The following is a 17482-nucleotide window of genomic DNA, read 5'->3' on the forward strand; positions in this document are numbered from 1 at the left end:
AAAAAAATCAGCTGGGTGTGGTAGCACATGCCTGTAATTCCGGCTACTCGGAAGACTGAGGTGGAAGGATCGCCGGAGCCCAGCAGGTCGAGGCTGTGGTGGCCAGGAGCAGCCACTGCACTCCAGTCTGGGCGACTGAGTGAGACTCCAACTCAAAAAAAAAGAAAAAAAGAAAAGAAAACCGTTAGAGAAAGCATTGTTAATAGTTGGTTCTTCTCATTTTATAAGTTTATCAACCATCTGGGGAGATGAAACATAAAAATAGATAAATATGAACAGCACCAACTGGCAGTTACATAAAGTTTACCAAACACCACAGTCATTATATTGTTTAACTCACATCTCTGTATTTATCTTACCTTCAGCATGTCAGAACACGGTGTCATAGGCTGGCCGCACGTGAGCATAGGCTCCTTTGCTGAATGGTAAAGCTACCTAGAGCTCTAGGACTCAGTCCCTTGGTAGACGCACACGTCTCACACGTCTGCAGGGCATGCAGGATATTGGCTGTGATGGCCCTGAAGTGCTGAGTTGTGACAGGTTCGCAACTGTGCTCTTGAGGTCTGGTGTTTGTGTGTTGGACTACATCCTGATTCTTTGGGAGAAGGTTAAGTGACATCAGTGTCATGGCTATCGTGGGCAACCTTTCTGTCCTATGCACTGCTGCCTCCAAAAGTGGGGGGGGAGGGGTCTGGGGAGCAGCTGCAGAAGCAGGCCTTGCAGCCATCGCACTGGCTCTGACCTTCTCACCTCTGTACTGCCAGCCCCTAGGCGGCTTGCTGGGCTCTGTCCCATTCACCCCCCCTCACCCTTGGCTCCACCCAGGACCAGGTCGTGCTGTCACTCTTGCATGCCAACTAGCCTGGAGCTTGCCCTTCCCTGACCCTGGCCAAATGTCTATTTCTTGAGCATCGCCCTAGTACTTGGGAAATAGAAGAGTTTTATTCCAACTCTGTGTAAAAGTTGTGGGTGAAAGTTCCCTCACCAGGACCTTCCTTTTCAGTGGCCACTGGGGATGTTCCCCAGATGGCCTTACCTTTGTTTGGGCTGCCCTTCCCCACTTTTCCAATTTGCTGTGCAATGTGCCACCTCAGATTCCTGTGCAGTCGCTGTCCATGGGGTGCTGGGAGCTGCCCTTGAACCCCCAGCCCAAGTGGCTTCTGCCTGCTCCACCCGAGAGGCCCTGCTCTTGGAGCTCCCTGTTTGAGTGCTCCCCAGCAGATGTGGATGAGGTTGGCTGCTCTGAACCATGGCTTTCTCCAGAATCTGAGTGGGCAAAGCTTTCTCCCTGCCCTGGCCTCTGCTGCCCTTTTATAATCCTATAGTCTTTCTCATCATCAGTTGTACACTTTCACTAGTGAAGACTGAAAGGAAAGATAGAGTCTGATGAAAACACACTGACAAATCAGCAGTCTAAAATGCACTGTTGCCTTGGAAACTGATTGCAGATCTTCCTTCAGGTCTGCTTATCACCTGTACCCCCTACTTCCAAGCATCAGCCCTGGGTGACAGCCCCATACCGGCCTCTTCTTGCTCTCTGCTTAGTATTAGGAACAGGGCACCTTGCCTTCCGAGCCAGCAATCTCTGCATTTCCAGTAAAAACCTGCTGCCTTTGAATTATTCCAGTGTTGGACCTTAATTCAGATTTGTTATGTTGTTGTTTAGCACTATCTCAGCATAATTTGGAAATTTATATCATACTAATGAACTCCTTCATGCAGTGGGTAAATTGCTTGTTCTAGTAAATTTGAGTGCAAATTAACTCTGGATGTGCATTTACTGGCTCATTTAACAGATTCTTACAGTGGCTCAGTTTCATGATAATGTTTCTGTTCAGTTCGACATTATGGTTCTTTTTCTGTAGTAGATGCTGTAAATTTTAACTGTGAACTTGAAGTGAATAGTTTCCTATTCAGACTGTTAACCTACTGGGATTCTCTCTGTTTTGTTCCTGTATTAAAGGATCGGGTGATAGGATTTCATATTCTTGGCCCGAATGCTGGTGAGATTACCCAAGGATTTGCAGCTGCCATGAAATGTGGGCTCACAAAACAGCTACTCAATGACACCATCGGCATTCACCCCACATGTGGGGAGGTAGGAAACAGGAGGTTTTTAAAATTGACTTCGACTGATATAGTCTGAAAAACTAATATAAAGCTGTTTTGTATGTGGTATAGAATATGGTACATGTAATTTTCAGAATGTGTTTTCTTGAAGCAATAGTGTGTGCTATATATTTATTTATTGCTTTTGAACAGGTGTTTACAACTTTGGAGACCACGAAGTCATCGGGACTGGACATCACTCAGAAAGGCTGCTGAGGCTAGTCCTGCTGCTGTTCAGTGTTCCTTGTCATATTCTCATTTCTTTCTAAGACAAGAATGCTCTGGGATAAAACCAGCCTGTGTTCATGACACCTGCTCTGTTACTCAGGGACCAGTGCAGGGCTTCCTTCACGGCCCCGAGATGAGAACATAGACAAGGAGACAGGGTAGCAGCAGGCATCTGCTCGTGGCTTGAGAGGCAGTTGGACTGCTTCCTTGACGCCTCGGCTCGGAACCCCACGGTGAGGTGGGCCAAGGCTGACTCTTGCAAGTCAGGATCGAGCTTCCCTCTCAATGACTTGAATGGCACAGTTAACCTAAGCTAACTTTTCTGGTTGCTGGTGTTTTGATTCCCTTGCCTTATTGTTTCTATGAAAATAAATTTTTGGTTATGAAACTGTCCATAAAGTGGTGATTTTCCATCATGTGGGCTCGCTGGTGAAGGTATCTGTGGAGCTACACTGGTAGCTGACTGCAGAGGACAGGACACAGTAGTAGGGAGTATACACACTGGGTGCACTTTAGTCATTGCTCTCTCCTTTGAGGCTCATTTTAACCTGCTGTTGAAATCCTGATATGCACTTCACCCTCTCAGGCGTTTCCTGATGGTAATAACCTTGAAATCATTTGCCTCTTATTAGTATCTGTAGACTGAGCAAAATAGCTCATGTAAGAGAAAAATACTTGCATTTCTTTTTCATGTTGATCTTAAGAGTAATAGTTTTTAGAACTGTATTATGCAAAATCTAATTAATTTAAAACTCTTTCAAATTATTCTATTACAGTCTATTTAATTTTGGTCAAGCTTAGTACACGAACAGGTGATGTTCAGCTGTTTCTTTAGAATTTACAAACATGGCAGCATCTGAAAGATCTTGAGGAGGGAGGCTTATCCAAGGTCCTTCAGGAAACCTCTGATTTCTTTAGTACACCGCACAGCAGCCCCATGCAAGGCCTTTAGGCTGCTTGCTCACTTGAGCTGCACTAACTTTTTATCCCAGGGTTGGATAAATCTATGGTCAGAATTTTTAGGCATAAGCCTTAAAAGAAAAAAAAATCTAAACCAACAAACAGTAAGTGAACACCATCTGTAGATAGGCATTTTGCTACCTTTTCTGGAGGTAGGGGCAGGGGAGGGGTGGGGATGGAAACCCAAAGGAAACTGTCATAGGATCTGACTTTTGAGTGGCTTTTTTATTTGAGAGAGAAAAATACAAATGTGACTGTCTAAAAAGTAAAGCAGAGCATAGTAATGACTGTATCCGATACAGAAATAGTGTAGCTGGAAACAGGGAAATGCAGAGTTTAACAAAAGTAGTCATATTGGGGCTGAAGTGAGAGGGATGAATAGTATTTCAAAGAGTAGAAGTAATATGGAGAGGGTTTGAATAATGCTTTCCGTAGAGTCAATTAAAATACTGGGTAAAACATACTTTTAAATTTTAAAAAATTTTGAGTGCCCCTCCCCATCCGACACTAAACCAAAATTTTCTAGAATCCTAAATGAAACAAAACCAGAAACTCTGGATGCCTTCAACTCCTGCTTTGTACTGAGCATAGGGCAGAAAAACTAAGTCCCAGGTTTGCCCCAAGTGGAGTCTCTAATAGGAAAATTGTGTGTAAAGCTGAGACCTCAATGAACTATACTCCCAGTGAAAGGGTGAGTGTAAAACAAACTGTCTCACAGAAAGAGGCAGCAGAGAAATATGCCTGTCTTCTCACTGGCATTGATGGAAATAAATAATCCACCCCAGGCATTTGTAATCACCGACCAGGTCACAGGCTACTGGGAAGTCTAGCTGTCTTTGTTTTGCAATAGGGGAGGAGGTTCACATATAAACCTGTCTGTACTGGTTCCCTGTCACCTTTGCATTTTTCTCTCTGTTTTTTTCTCTGCTTCATCTCTTCTCTTCTCCTGGGGTAAATCTGGCTGTATATAGTGGCGAGAGATTAATTTTACCTGGAAGAAAAAACTTGCATGCATCTATTATCATGCAGATCTGCAAGGAAAAATATCCTCCATGATAGTGGAGGTCTTAACATACCTCAACAATTTATTAGATCAGACACACACAAAAATTAATAAAGATACAGATTTGAACAGCAGAATTAACAAGTTCAACTTAAGGAACTTAGGAAGACTGCACCCAACATGAAAACATACTCATTTGAAGCACACATGGAATATTTAAGGAATTTGACTATGTGCTAGGCCATAAAAACCAGACTTAACAAATTTCTAAAGACTAGTGTTATATAGGGATGGGACAAGAAGGTTTCAGCTGTCGGGCTAACACCAGGACCTCAAAGATTTTAAAATCTGTATAGTATGGTGGAAAATAGAGTACGGAGTAAAGGGAGGTAGGTGAGGGGTTAGTGGGAAAACAAGCCGGAAAGTTGGTAGTAGAACCAGGAGCCACTTTATAAAAAGCAGGGAACTATGGAAATATCCTAGGTCTTGAAGCATGATAGACTTAGAATGCCTGGCCCCATTGCTTAGCAAATATGTGAGAATAAGAATAAATTGCTTAATGTTTCCTATTCTTCATTTATTTTTTTGAGTCAGGGTCTCGCTGTATTGCCCACTTTGGTCTTGAACTTTTGGGCTCAAGTGATCTTCCCATTTCAGCCTCCTGAGTCACTGGGACTACAGATGCACACCACCTTGCCCAGGTTAGACCATTTTTAAGTCCTAGGGGAGACCCCCCCAATCAACCAGGAGTATCTTGTGGGGGATAATACCCCATGTAGTACAGGCTTTTCCCCTGCTAGGTGAGTGTTCTAGGAACCCATCAGCATCAGTGTACCTGCTAGCATTGTGTGAGAGGTTGTGTTCAGCTTCAGTAAAATTTTTTTGGAGATTCTTTCACCATGTTTACCCATTTCATGTTGGGTGATTTATGAGCTCAGCTGCCCACATCACACTGAGTGTTCAGAGTTGTTGACCAAAAATGGCATAATCCCGTGTCCCACCTTCCCCATTCATCTAATCTCACCCTGAATGACTTTTTTTGTTTCCCTGGATGAAAAAAAAATCCTCAAAAGGAAACGTTTTGCTGATGTGGAAGAGGTGAAACAAAAAATGACAGAAACACTAAAAGACATTGAAATTGATGAGTTCAAAAACTGAGTTGTGGAAAAAGCATCTTAATAGGTGTGTTGCATCAAATGGAGAGTACTTTGAAGGTGATTGGAGTTTAAATATGTAAGAATAAATATGCAATTTTTTATAAATAAATTCTGGTGTTTTTGGGTCCCCCTCATATTCAGTTCAGTGGTTTTAAGTAACCATCACTACTGTTCATTTCCAGAACATTTTTAGTCATTCCAAATGAAAATGCTACCCCCTTAGTAACTCCTCCTGCCTCTTCCTCCCAGCCACTGGTAACACCATTATATTTTATGTCTATGAATTTGCCTATTCCATATGAATGGAATTATATTTGTCCTTTTGTGTCTGGTTTATTTCACTCAGTGTTATGTTGTAGCATTTCCATAATTTCAATCCTTTTAAAGACTGGGTAATATCCCATTGTTTGGATATACTGTATTTTATTTATCCATTCATCTGTTTATGACACTTAGATTGTTTTTGCTTTTTTGGTTTTTGTGAATAATGCTGCTATGAACATTGATGTATGAGTATCTGTTTGAATCCTTGGTTTCAGATCTTTGGGGGTATGTTCCTAGGAGTGGAATTGCTGGATCATATGGTAATTCTATGATTAATCCTTTGAGGAACTGACAGATTGTTTTCCACAGTGACTGCATCATTTTACATTTTCCCCAGCAGTACACAAGGCTTATAATTTCTCCACACCCTTATCAACATGCTATTTTCATATCCTAATTGGTATGAATTGGTATCTTATGGGTTTTTTTATTTGCATTTCCCTAAATAAAGTCTAATGAAAACATTAGACAAATTGTAGTTAAAGTCACATTCTACAAAATACCCCTGAAAGCTGTCAAGGTCATCAAAAACAAGTAAAGTCTGAGAAACTCTCGTAGTCAAGAGAAGGCTAAAAAGACATGGCAAGCAAAGGGAATGCAGTATCCTGGAAGAGATCCTGGAACAGAAAACAACATTAATGAAAGACTAAGGTAAACTGAATAAACTATTGACTTTAGTTAATAGTACTGTATCGGTATTGATTCCATCAATTGTAACATGTGTACCATACCAATAAGAGAAACTGGGTGAATTGGGGGTGTGCAGGAACTCTGTACTGTCTGTGTAATTTTTTTTTTTTTTGTAAATCTCAACTATCCTCAGCCAGGCCTGGTGGCTCATGCCTGTAATTCCAGCACTTTGGGAGACCTAGGTGAAAGAATTGCTTAAGCCAAGGACTTCAAGACCAGCCTGGGCAACATAGCAAGACCTTGTCTCTACAAAAAAATAAATAAATTAGCCACGTGTGGTGGCTGTGGTGAGCCATGATTGTGCCTCTGCATTCCAACCTGGGGGACAGAGTGAGACCCTGACTCAAATAAGTAAATAAATAAACTAACATACTGTCCTAAAATACTGGTTATATTTTGTAAATGAAAAAGATCTACATATATTAGCAAGCCAGTAGCAAAATATTTTAAACAATTGTATCCCAACAGTAGGCCTCCTAAAGTGCTGGGATTACAGGCATGAGCCATCAGGCCTGCCTGAGGCCAATTTAGATTTACAAAAAAAAAAAAAATTAGAAAACTTGGAGAAAAGGAATAAGCACCTGGAAAGACACAAACTAACTCAAGAAGAAATGAAAAATCTGAATATTACTATATTCATTAAATAAATGAAATATATCATTAAAACTTTTCCACAGTGAAAAATTCAAGACCAAATTTTTTCAAACATTTAAGAAAAAAGCCAGTTCTACAAAAACTTTTCAGAAAATAGGAGTAGAGAACATTTTTCAACTCGAGTTTATCATAACCCTGGTATCCAAAAAACTGACAAAGGTTTTGAAAGAAGATAACTGTAGACCAATATCACTCATGAAAGTCAACCAAACATTCCCAACAAAATACTGTCAAGTTGAATCCAGCAATATATAAAATGGGTTATGACAAAGTTTATCCCTGGCATGCATTGGTTGATCCAATATGGGGGATAAAAGGGAAAAAGCAATTTAGTCATCTTAATAAATGAAGAAGTTGAATTTAATATGCATTTGTGATATAAATCCTCAACTGACTAGGAATACAAGGAAACTTCTTCAAGCTAATAAAAGCCGTATACAAAAAAACTTACAGCTTAATGGTATAAGATAATTGAGAACAGGCAAGGATGTCATCTTCCACCATTTACATTTACCAGTGTAGTGAAGGTCCTAGCCAGTGCAATGATGCAGGAAACATAAATAAGAAGCATGCAAATTAGAAAGGGAGACCTAAATGTCTTTGTTTGCTGATGACATGATTGTACACATAGAAAGTCCTAAGGAATCTACTAAAAATAACTACAAGGACTTCTAGATAAATTTAAGAAGTCAGAAAATACAAAGTCAATATACAAAATAATTGTATTTCTAATAACTGACAAACTTGAATTGAAAATATAATGACAATACCATGTGCAACAACACAATTATAAAATTATTGGAGATAGATTTGAAAAAAATATGTACAAGACCTGTATACCAAAAATTATAAAACATTGCTGAGGGAAATTTAAAATGAAATAAATATATGGATTGGAAAAGCCAATATTATTAAGATATTTCTTTTCAAATCGATTTTAGATTCTATGCAACCTGGCAACAAGTTCTCTTAGGTTTTTTTTTATCTGAGAATTTTTAAAATTTCATCTTTCATTCTTGATAGATATTTTTGTTGCATATAGAAATCCAAGTTGACGATTCTTCTCTTTTGACAGTTATAAAATGTGGTCCTGCCTCCTTTTACCTTTCATGTTTGTAATGAGAAATCTGCTGTGATTTGAATTATTGTTCCTTTATAAGTCATGTGTTGATTTTCTCTGACTGTTTTTACGACTTTGTCTTTCATTTGTAGCAGTAGTATTATGCTGTATTCAAGTGTGGATTTCCTTGGGTGTGTCCTGTTTAGGTTTCACTGAGTTTTCTTGGGTCCTTAGATTTATGTCTATGTCAAAACTTGGTTGTTCTCAGCTATTAGCTCTTCAAATAGTTTCATCCCTGCACTCTTTCCCTTCTTCTGGGATTGTGATGACTTAAATGTTAGAAACCCTATTATTGTCCCAGTTCTCTGAGGCTCTGTTAAGTTTTTATTCTCTCACTGTTTAAATTGGATAATTTCTATTGCTCTCTCTTCAAAATCACAGACTCTTTTCTCTATAATCACCATTCTCCTAGTAAATCCTTCTAATGATTTTTAAAATATTGGTTATTGCACTTTTAAGTTCTAAATTCTTCATTTTGTTGCTATTTATACCTTCTCTTTCTTTTTTTGTGAAACTTGCTATCATTTTATTCATTTCAGGACACCTTTTCTTATTTGTTGGTGTACTTTTATAAAAACTGTGTTAGCATTTTAGTTGGTTAATTCCACTGTCTGTGTCGTTTCAGTGTTAGCATCTATTGATTGTCTTTTCTCAGGCAAATAGGGATTATCTTGGTTTTCATATGATCAGTTATTTTGTATTGTATTCCAGATATTTTGAAAATTATGTTGTAAGTCCCTTAATCTTATTTAAATCTTACAGAGAAGGTTGACATTTTTATTTTATCAGGCAATTGAGCCGATTGGGTTCAGGCTGCAAGTTCCAACCAGTATGTATTCTGTAGGTGGTAGTTTCAGTATCAGTTTTGTTTTCAAAGTGTCTTGCCACTCAGTGTTCTTTTGGTAACGTGGGATGTCCCATAATTCAGTTCTTAAAGCCTGTGGTATATTGTTTAAAAGGATCATATCCATGCAGCTTGGAGTGAGCCCAGTGGTTTATAAACAACCTTATGAGGTTACATTCCCAAGTTCCTTTTTCTGTGCAATCTTACTAATATTTTCTAATTTTCTGTGACTCCATTTTTTTGTTTTCTGGCCAAAAACTAGGGTTTTATATGCCTCACTTTGCCACACACTTTATGCAACTCCGTGTGCATCAAAGACCCTGTAGCAGGAAGAGGGAGAAAAAAATAAAAGGATTTTCCCTACCTTCCTGAGATAAAGATTCTTCTCTTTCAGAGTTGAGACCTCTGCCGTCATTGTCACCTCTGTCATTGTCACCACTGTCATTCTCTCAGCATACACAGAGAATGGAAAAAGAAGAAATAAAACAAACAGAATTTCCCCCCACTCTCCCTGAGCATTGGGAGACACCTCTCCCATTGCTCATGTCAGGAGAGGGCCTTCACCTACAACTCTGTTCTTGCCAATACCCACTTTAGAGTTCCAGTCTCCGTGGAAACCAGGCCAGGATACCAAACAAAGAGACATGGTAAACTCACTACCAATTTGATGGTACTTTGACTCTTTTATTTTCTTCCCCAATTCGCCTATGATTTACTTTTTAGACACCTCAAATTGCTTTGCACATTGTGTCTAGGTTTTGTTACTGCATTCAGTGGAAGAGATGGTAGAGTGTGCTTGCTTTTTCTTACCTGGAACTGGAACCTCCCAGGAGTCATTTTAAAAAAATAAATTGTGAAACATTTTGTTTTTAATTTTGAAATTAATTTATGATTATGTGAAGCTACAGTGGATCTCTAGCTAGCTAAAACTAACTTGGAAAACAACTAAGTTGGAGGTTTACATTACTTTATTTCAGCACTTACTGTAAAGTTATGGTAATCAAGATGGTGTGGTATTAGTGTAAGAATAGATAACTAGGTCAGTGAAACAGAAGAGAATCCAGAAACAGACCTGCATATATTGTTCAATTTTTTTCTTTCTTTCTTTTTTTTTTTTTTTTACAAATGTGCCAAGGTAGTTAAATGGGGGAAATTATAGTCTTTAAAAGAAAAAAAAAAAATGAAGGCATCACTGGTACAATTGGGCATCCATATTTTAAAAATCATTTTTGACTCTTACTTCACATCATAAACAAAAATTAACTTCAAATGAATTGTAGTAAAAACCTAAACTGGACTGGGCTTGGTGATTCAACCTGTAATCCCAGCACTTTGGGAGGCCCAGGTGAGTGGATTGCCTGAGCCTGCGGGTTCGAGACCAGCCCAGGCAACCTGGCGAGATCTTATCTCTACAATGAATCAAAAATTAGCCAGGCACAGTAGCACGTGCCTGTAGTTCTGGCTACTTGAAAGACTGAGGCAGAAGGATTGCTGTACCCTAGCAGGTTGAGGCTGCAGTGACTGGGAGAGTGCCACTGCACTCCAGTCTGGGCAATGGAATGAGACACCATCTGAAAACAAACAAAAAAACCCCCCAAAAACCTAAACTGTATACAGGCATACCTCATCCTATTGTATTTTGCTTTTGCATTTCACAAATCTGTTTTCTTTCTTTCAGTGGAAGGTGTGGCAACCCTGCATCAAGCCTATTGGTACAGTTTTTCCTAAAGCTTGTGTCACTTTGTGTCTCTGTGTTAAATGTCTGCAATTCTCTCAATATTTCACACGTTTTCATTATTACTATATCTATTATGGTGATCTGTGATCTTTGATTTTACAATTATGATTATTTTGAGGCACCACAAACTGCACCCATAAAAGATGGCAAACTTAGTCAATAAATGTTGTGTGTGTTCTCTCATTGCCACCGCTGTCATTTCCATGGAATTGCTTGGGAACTGGGCTCCACTGGCCAGCCATTTCTCATCTTTCTCCTTCTTCTTGGACCTCCCTATTCCCTGAGACACAACAATATTGAAATTAAGTTAATTAATAACCCTACAGTGACCTTTAAGTGTTTGAGTGAAAGGAAGAGTCACACGTCTCTCATCTTAAATCAAAAGCTAGAAATGGTTAAGTTTAGTGAGGAAGACATGTCAAAAGCTAAGACAGGCTGAAAGCTAGGCATCTTGTGTCAGGTAGCCAAATTGTGAATGTAAAGGAAAAGTTCTTGAAGGAGGTTGAAAGTGCTACTCCAGTGAATACACAAGTGATATAGAAGTGAAACGGCATTATTGCTGATATGGAGAAAGTTTTGGTGGTCTGGATAGACAATCAAACCAGTCACAGTATTCCCCTAAGCCAGGCTTAACCCAGAGCAAAGCCCTGTCTTTCTTTTATTCTGTGAACACTGAGAGAGATGGGGAAGCTGAAGATGAGAAGTAGGAAGCTAGCGAGGTCAGTTCATGAGGTTTAAGGAAAGGAGCCATCTCCAGAACATAAAAGTGCAAGGTGAAGCCCCTAGTGTGGATGCAGAAGCTGCAGCAAGGCATTCAGAGATCTAGCTAGGATAACTGATGATAGTGGCTACACTAAGCCATGGATGTAAACAAAAGTCTTATGTTGGGAGAAGATGCCACCTAGGGCTTTCATAGTGAGAGAGAAGTCAATATCTGGCTTCAGAGAAAAGGACAGACTGACCCTCTTCTTAGGAACTAATGCAGCTGGCGACTTTATGTTGACGCCAATGCTCATTTACCATTTCAGAAATCCTAGGACCCTTAAGAATTATGCTAAATCTAATCTGCCTGTGCTGTAGAAATGGAATAACAAAGCCTAAGTGACAGCAATCTGTTTACAACGTGGTTTACTGAATATTTTAAGCCCACTGTTGAGACCTACTGCACAGAAGAAAAGATTCCTTTCAAAAGTTTACTGTACGTTGGCAATGCACCTGGTCAGCCAAGAGCTCTGATGGAAATGAACAGGAGATGAATGTTGTTTTCATACCTGCTAACACAATATCCATTCTGCAGCCTATGGGTCAAGGAATAATTTTGACTTTCAAGTCTTATTATTTAAGAAATACATTTGTAAGACTGTATCACAGATGGATATAGGCAAAGTAAACTTAAAACTTCCTGGAGAGGATTCGCCATCTAGATGCTGTTAAGAACGTTTGAAAAAAATTCATGGGAGGAAGGCGAAATGTCAACATTAATAGGAATTTGGAAGGAGTTTATTTCAACTCTCATGGATGACTTTGAGCAGTTCAAGACCTCAGTGGAGGAAGTCACTGAAGATATGGTGTGAGTACCGAGAACCAGAATTAGAAGTAGGACTTGAAGATGTAACTGAACTCATGATCAAACTCAATCTCATGATGAAGCTTGAGCAGATGAGAAGTTGCTTCTTATAAGTGAGCAAAGAAAGTGGTTTCTTGAGATGAAATCTACTGGTGAAGATGCTGTGAATATTGTTGAAATGACAACAAAGGATTTAGAATATTACACAAGCAGTTGATAAAGCAGTGGTAGGATTTGAGAGGACCGACTCCAATTTTGAAAGAAACTCTATTGTGAGTAAAATGCTATCAGCATTGCAAGCTACAGATAAATCTCTTGTAAAATTAAGAGTCGATTGATGTGGCAAACTTCATTGTTTTCTTAGTCTAAGAAACTGTCCCAGCCACTCCAACCTTCAGCAACCACTACCCCCGACAGCAGCCATCAACATTGAGGCAAGAACCTCCACAAGCAATAATACGACTCCTTGAAGTCTCAGATAATTATTAACATTTTAAGCAATAAAGTATTTTAAATTAAGGTATGTACATTTTTTCAGCATAATACTATTGTACACTTAGTAGGCTATAGTATAGTGTAAACATAACTTTTATATATACTGGGAAACAAAAAAATGTACATGAATCCCTTTATTGTGGTACTTATTTATTGTGGTAGTCTGGAACCAATCCCTCAGAATCTTCAGTGTACACTTATAGCTTTTAGAAGAAAATATAGGAGAGAACTTTCATGATCTTGGAGGTAAACAAGGATTTCTTAGATAACATACAAAAATTATAAACTGTAAAAGAAAATAGTAAAAAGTTATACTTCCTCAAAAATCAAACACCTTTAAAGAGAGTATTTAGAAAATAAGTACCCTGGTTTCATGGACTAGGAGCAAAATATTTTCAAAATATATATCCAAAAAGGGATTTGGATTTGAATTATATAGAGAATCCTTACAAGTGAACAGTAAGAAGACAAATGATAATTTTTTAAAAAATGGATAAAAGATTTGAGCAGCAACTTCACACTTGGTTGATAAAAGTGTGCATTTAGTAAAAATAGAGATATTAAAAAGTGTTTGACATCAAGTATAAGAAAATTCAAATTAAAAATACAATGAAATACCACTGTACATCAATCAAAGTGGCAGAATTTAGACCTTGAAAAGACATAACATGGACTTAATATACCCAGTGAGTAGCCATTCTAACATTGCCTAAGTCTCATGTTTTTCAGCAGTTCACTTAACTTACCCTCTAATCACTAGCCAAGGATAGAACCAGTTTCTTAGAAGTAGCTATTGATAATTGTTTTACAACTCCCCTCACCAGCTTGTTTTGTACTAATTAGCTTTTCTATTTCAAGTATTTGCCTCCACCCATAAGACCCAAGTTAACCTAATTAGCCCTTTGTGATCTTCATGACACAGACAGACCCCACCACCATGGCAGCAATCTTGTGACTACCCCACCCATCTGCCTGCTGTCCATCACCTGAGTACCTACACTTACCTCCTCCTTTGTGATGATATGGCACAGACTACCACCCAATCACCTTAATGACCTTCCTCTATGAAAGGGAAGGTTTAAAAGAACTCAACTGTGAGCATTTGGTGGCCATTGCCAGGCCATTGCAGCCATTGCCTTGCTAAGCTATGGTGTGGCCATGTGCTCTTTGAGCTATGGCCAGGCCATGTTTTCTTAAACTTTGGCCCCCTCCCCTACCTGGGAGAGGTGAATCTTCTCTTTCTTTCTCTCTAATTTACTTTCTAAATAAACTATATTTTCTAATCTAACTTCTATGCAATTCTTTGGGTCTTTCATGCAGCACCAGATTGCATGCCAGATACACCAACACACCCAGTAGGCCAGACCTAACATTCTGGAGGCCCTGCTGGGAGTGTGACCTAACAGACCTTCAATGTCAAAAATTGGTGAGAATGTGTAGTAACAAGAAGTTTCATATATTATGAGTTGGAATGGAAAACAGTTTAGCAATTTCTTAGGTAGACATACACTTAATATATATCTCAGCAATTTAACCCCTAGATATTGCTTTGGGCAGTATGGACATTTTATCAATATTGATACTTCCAAGTACACAAAGATTTGTATGTGAAAGGTAGCTTTATTCATAATAGCCTCAAATTGGAAGTAATTCAAATGTCCATGGAAAGGTAACTGGTTAAACAAATTATAGTATATACATACAATAAAATAATGTTTGGCAATAAAAATGAATGGACCTCTTACAAATGCAACAACATGGCTGAATCTCAAGAACATTATACTAAGCAAAAGAAGCCAGGCCAAAGAAGTACATACTACTTGTGTAATCATACATAGGTATGAAATTCTGGTAAAGACCAACCTAATGTACTGTGATAAAAAGCATATCAATAGATGGCTGGACATGAGGTTAGTTATTGGGAAGGAATATAGGAACTTCTTGGAATAATTGGAAAATTCAATGTCTTGGTTGTGGCAGTGGCTATAGGACTGAAGGCATTTGTTGATTCATCAGTCAATCATAAAGTGAATACTTATTTGGTGCAATCTTATTGTATGTAAAATACTTTAAATTGATATTTAATCAATGCTCAAAGTATCGAACAATTAACAAATGATAAGCACTAGTTGGGTGAGAATGTACGTAGCAAGAGGAATCGAGGGCCACTGTAGCAGGAGAGACTGCAAGCTCCAGGCTTTGCCTCACCACTTCAGTGCCTGACTGGATATTGACAGCAGGAACTGCAGAGGGAGCCCAGAAGCATAATCCCACTGGAGAGGACAAGGGAGGCACCCTGTCACCATCTTGAAGGTGGGGCAGGAAAATGCTCCGACTTGTTCACCACCAAGCAATAGACCTGATCTCTGTGACTGGTGGATCAACTTCTCAGGGGTTGATCATGACCCAGAGGGAATATCTTGAAAGGACAAACTTCAGAGGGACCTGATGATTGCTGAGTCACAGGTGCTCCTTCCCCTCCCCTGATCCAGCCATGGGACAAAGGGTGTGGCCAGAAAAGAATGAGGAAGAACTCCAAAGAGATCAATCGTGAGTCCAGGGCTGACTCAAACCCCCTCCTCCCCAGCAGTCCTCAGAATGTCAGACCCACATGGCTGGGCCATGAAAGAGAGGGACAAACCCAGGCGGAGTCTGGACATCAGTCGCAATAGGAGAACTCCATTCCAGGATAGGTCTGACTGGGGAACCCCCTGTGAGTACATACTTAGGGAAGAGACAATCCCACACCTCCCCACCGGAGGAGATCTCCCTGACCATATGAGAGTGGGAAGGGAGGACTACAGCCCCACCCAACTCCACTACCCCTCCTCCTTCCCTGCTCTGGACACTGGGGAGGGAGTGAAAGAGGTGGAAGCTCTGCAGGAGGAACCAGACTAGCGGAGCAATTACAGAGCCTGCCTCAAGAGGGCAGGGTTTTTTTAATATTTAATTTTTTTAATTAAAAAAATTTTTTTTGCCTGTTTATTAGTTCATCTATTTTAAAAATATTTTTCCTTTGTGCTTGTATGTGTATGTGAGGGTTTGATCTCAATTTTTTCTTTTTTTCTTTTTCTGTTTCTTCTTTTGTTTGTTGTTTTCTGTTTATGTGTGTATGTGAATGACAGTGTTCATCTTTCAATTTTGTTGTTGTTGGTTTGTTTTTGCTCTTTTGTTCTGGGTTGTTTTTTTTTAATTTTTAGTTTAGGGTGTGTGTCAATAATATGTGAGGGTTCAATCTGAATTCCTTTTTTTTTTTTTCCCCCTGGTCTTTCTGTCTCTCTTCTCCATTAACTTTGTGTTAGGCGTGTATGTGTGTGTTTAGTTCATTTGGTATTTTGTTGTTTGTTTTGTTTTACTGTTGTTATTCCAGTTTATTTGTGTGTGTGTGTGTGTGTGTGTGTGTGTGTTCAGTTGTTTTTTGCGTTGGTTTCTGCTTTCATTGTTCTGTTTTTTTTCTTTTAAAAATTTTTGTCTATCTTATTTCATTCTATTTTTCTCTGTGCTGCTCATTGCTGTCACTGTATCTCAGACTCAGGGGGTACACACACGTACCCATTGCATCATCATTTAGAGTAGTGGTGGGGAGTGGGTCTCAGGGAACACATACCACAATCAGTGAACACTGTGATTTGCAAGTAGTTTCTGAATCCTAGCACCCCCATCCCCTACCTTATTCAACTTTCAAAACTACAAGAGACAGCAAAACTTCCCACCCACAGTACTATTTCAAAATAGAACAAATACAGAGCCTGGATCAAGGAAGAATAGAGGGCTGAGCAAACATCAGAAGGGAAAGCCTCTCCCACTGACACTGAAAAACAGAACTAAAGAGAAAAACAAGAGATCTGTCACAAATGATGATAAACCAAAGGAAGACCACAGGTAATTTCAACTATAACAAAGAGAAAACTGAAAAGTCAGACCTTGGAACCCAAACAATGGAAGTCACCAATTACCGGTCCCAGAATACGACAGGGATTAGGGAATGGATGGAAAGAGTGAAAAAAACTCAAGAAAGACAAGATGCAACACTGAAAGAACTTGTAACAGATTTTGACAATAAAAAAATTTCATCCAGGAAATAAATAACAAGATGACAAACATGGAAAGCAGAATTAATCTAGCTGAAGAAAGAATCTCAGAGCTTAAAGACCAGAACATGGAATTAACCCAATCTGTAAAAAACATAGAAAGAAGACTCAGAAAGAAAGAACAAAGCCTATAAGAGATGTGTGATTATATCAAAAGGCCTAACCTATGCCTGATTGGTATCTCAGAAGAAGAAAGGGAAATGGAGAACAACTTGGAGCAAGTATTCCAGGTAGTAATCCAAGAAAACTTTCCCCATCTCACCAGAGATGTGATCAGCCAAGTGCAAGAGATACAGAGAACCCCACAAGACATCAAATGAGAAGACCAACCCCTAGACACATAGTAATTCACCTACACAAAGAGGAATTGAGGACATCTTCACGTTTCCAACTAAAAGTGACAAAGAGGATGAATGAAGAGACATAAACTAGTGGAGGAGCACATCTGAGGAGTCTGTGTGTGGCAGAGATATCCTGACTTGGGCATCTGTGATACGTGTCT

General features: G+C 39.2%; 1 protein-coding gene across 2 annotated transcripts in view; it reads left to right on the forward strand.

The window, feature by feature from the left end:
- The window catches only part of TXNRD3 (thioredoxin reductase 3), a 51283-nt gene extending 48551 nt beyond the window's left edge, over nucleotides 1-2732 (forward strand). For both annotated transcript variants that reach the window (XM_008071653.1, XM_008071661.1), the window contains 2 exons: nucleotides 1964-2098; nucleotides 2263-2732. In XM_008071653.1, the coding sequence (XP_008069844.1) occupies nucleotides 1964-2098; nucleotides 2263-2325 (198 nt within the window). In that variant the 3' untranslated portion in view covers nucleotides 2326-2732. The remainder of the gene's footprint in view (nucleotides 1-1963; nucleotides 2099-2262) is intronic.
- The last annotated feature ends 14750 nt before the right edge of the window (nucleotides 2733-17482 follow it).

The sequence above is a fragment of the Carlito syrichta genome, unplaced genomic scaffold (assembly GCF_000164805.1).
Source record: "Carlito syrichta isolate Samal-C Ts95f unplaced genomic scaffold, Tarsius_syrichta-2.0.1 Scaffold113541, whole genome shotgun sequence".
Taxonomy (NCBI): domain Eukaryota; kingdom Metazoa; phylum Chordata; class Mammalia; order Primates; family Tarsiidae; genus Carlito; species Carlito syrichta.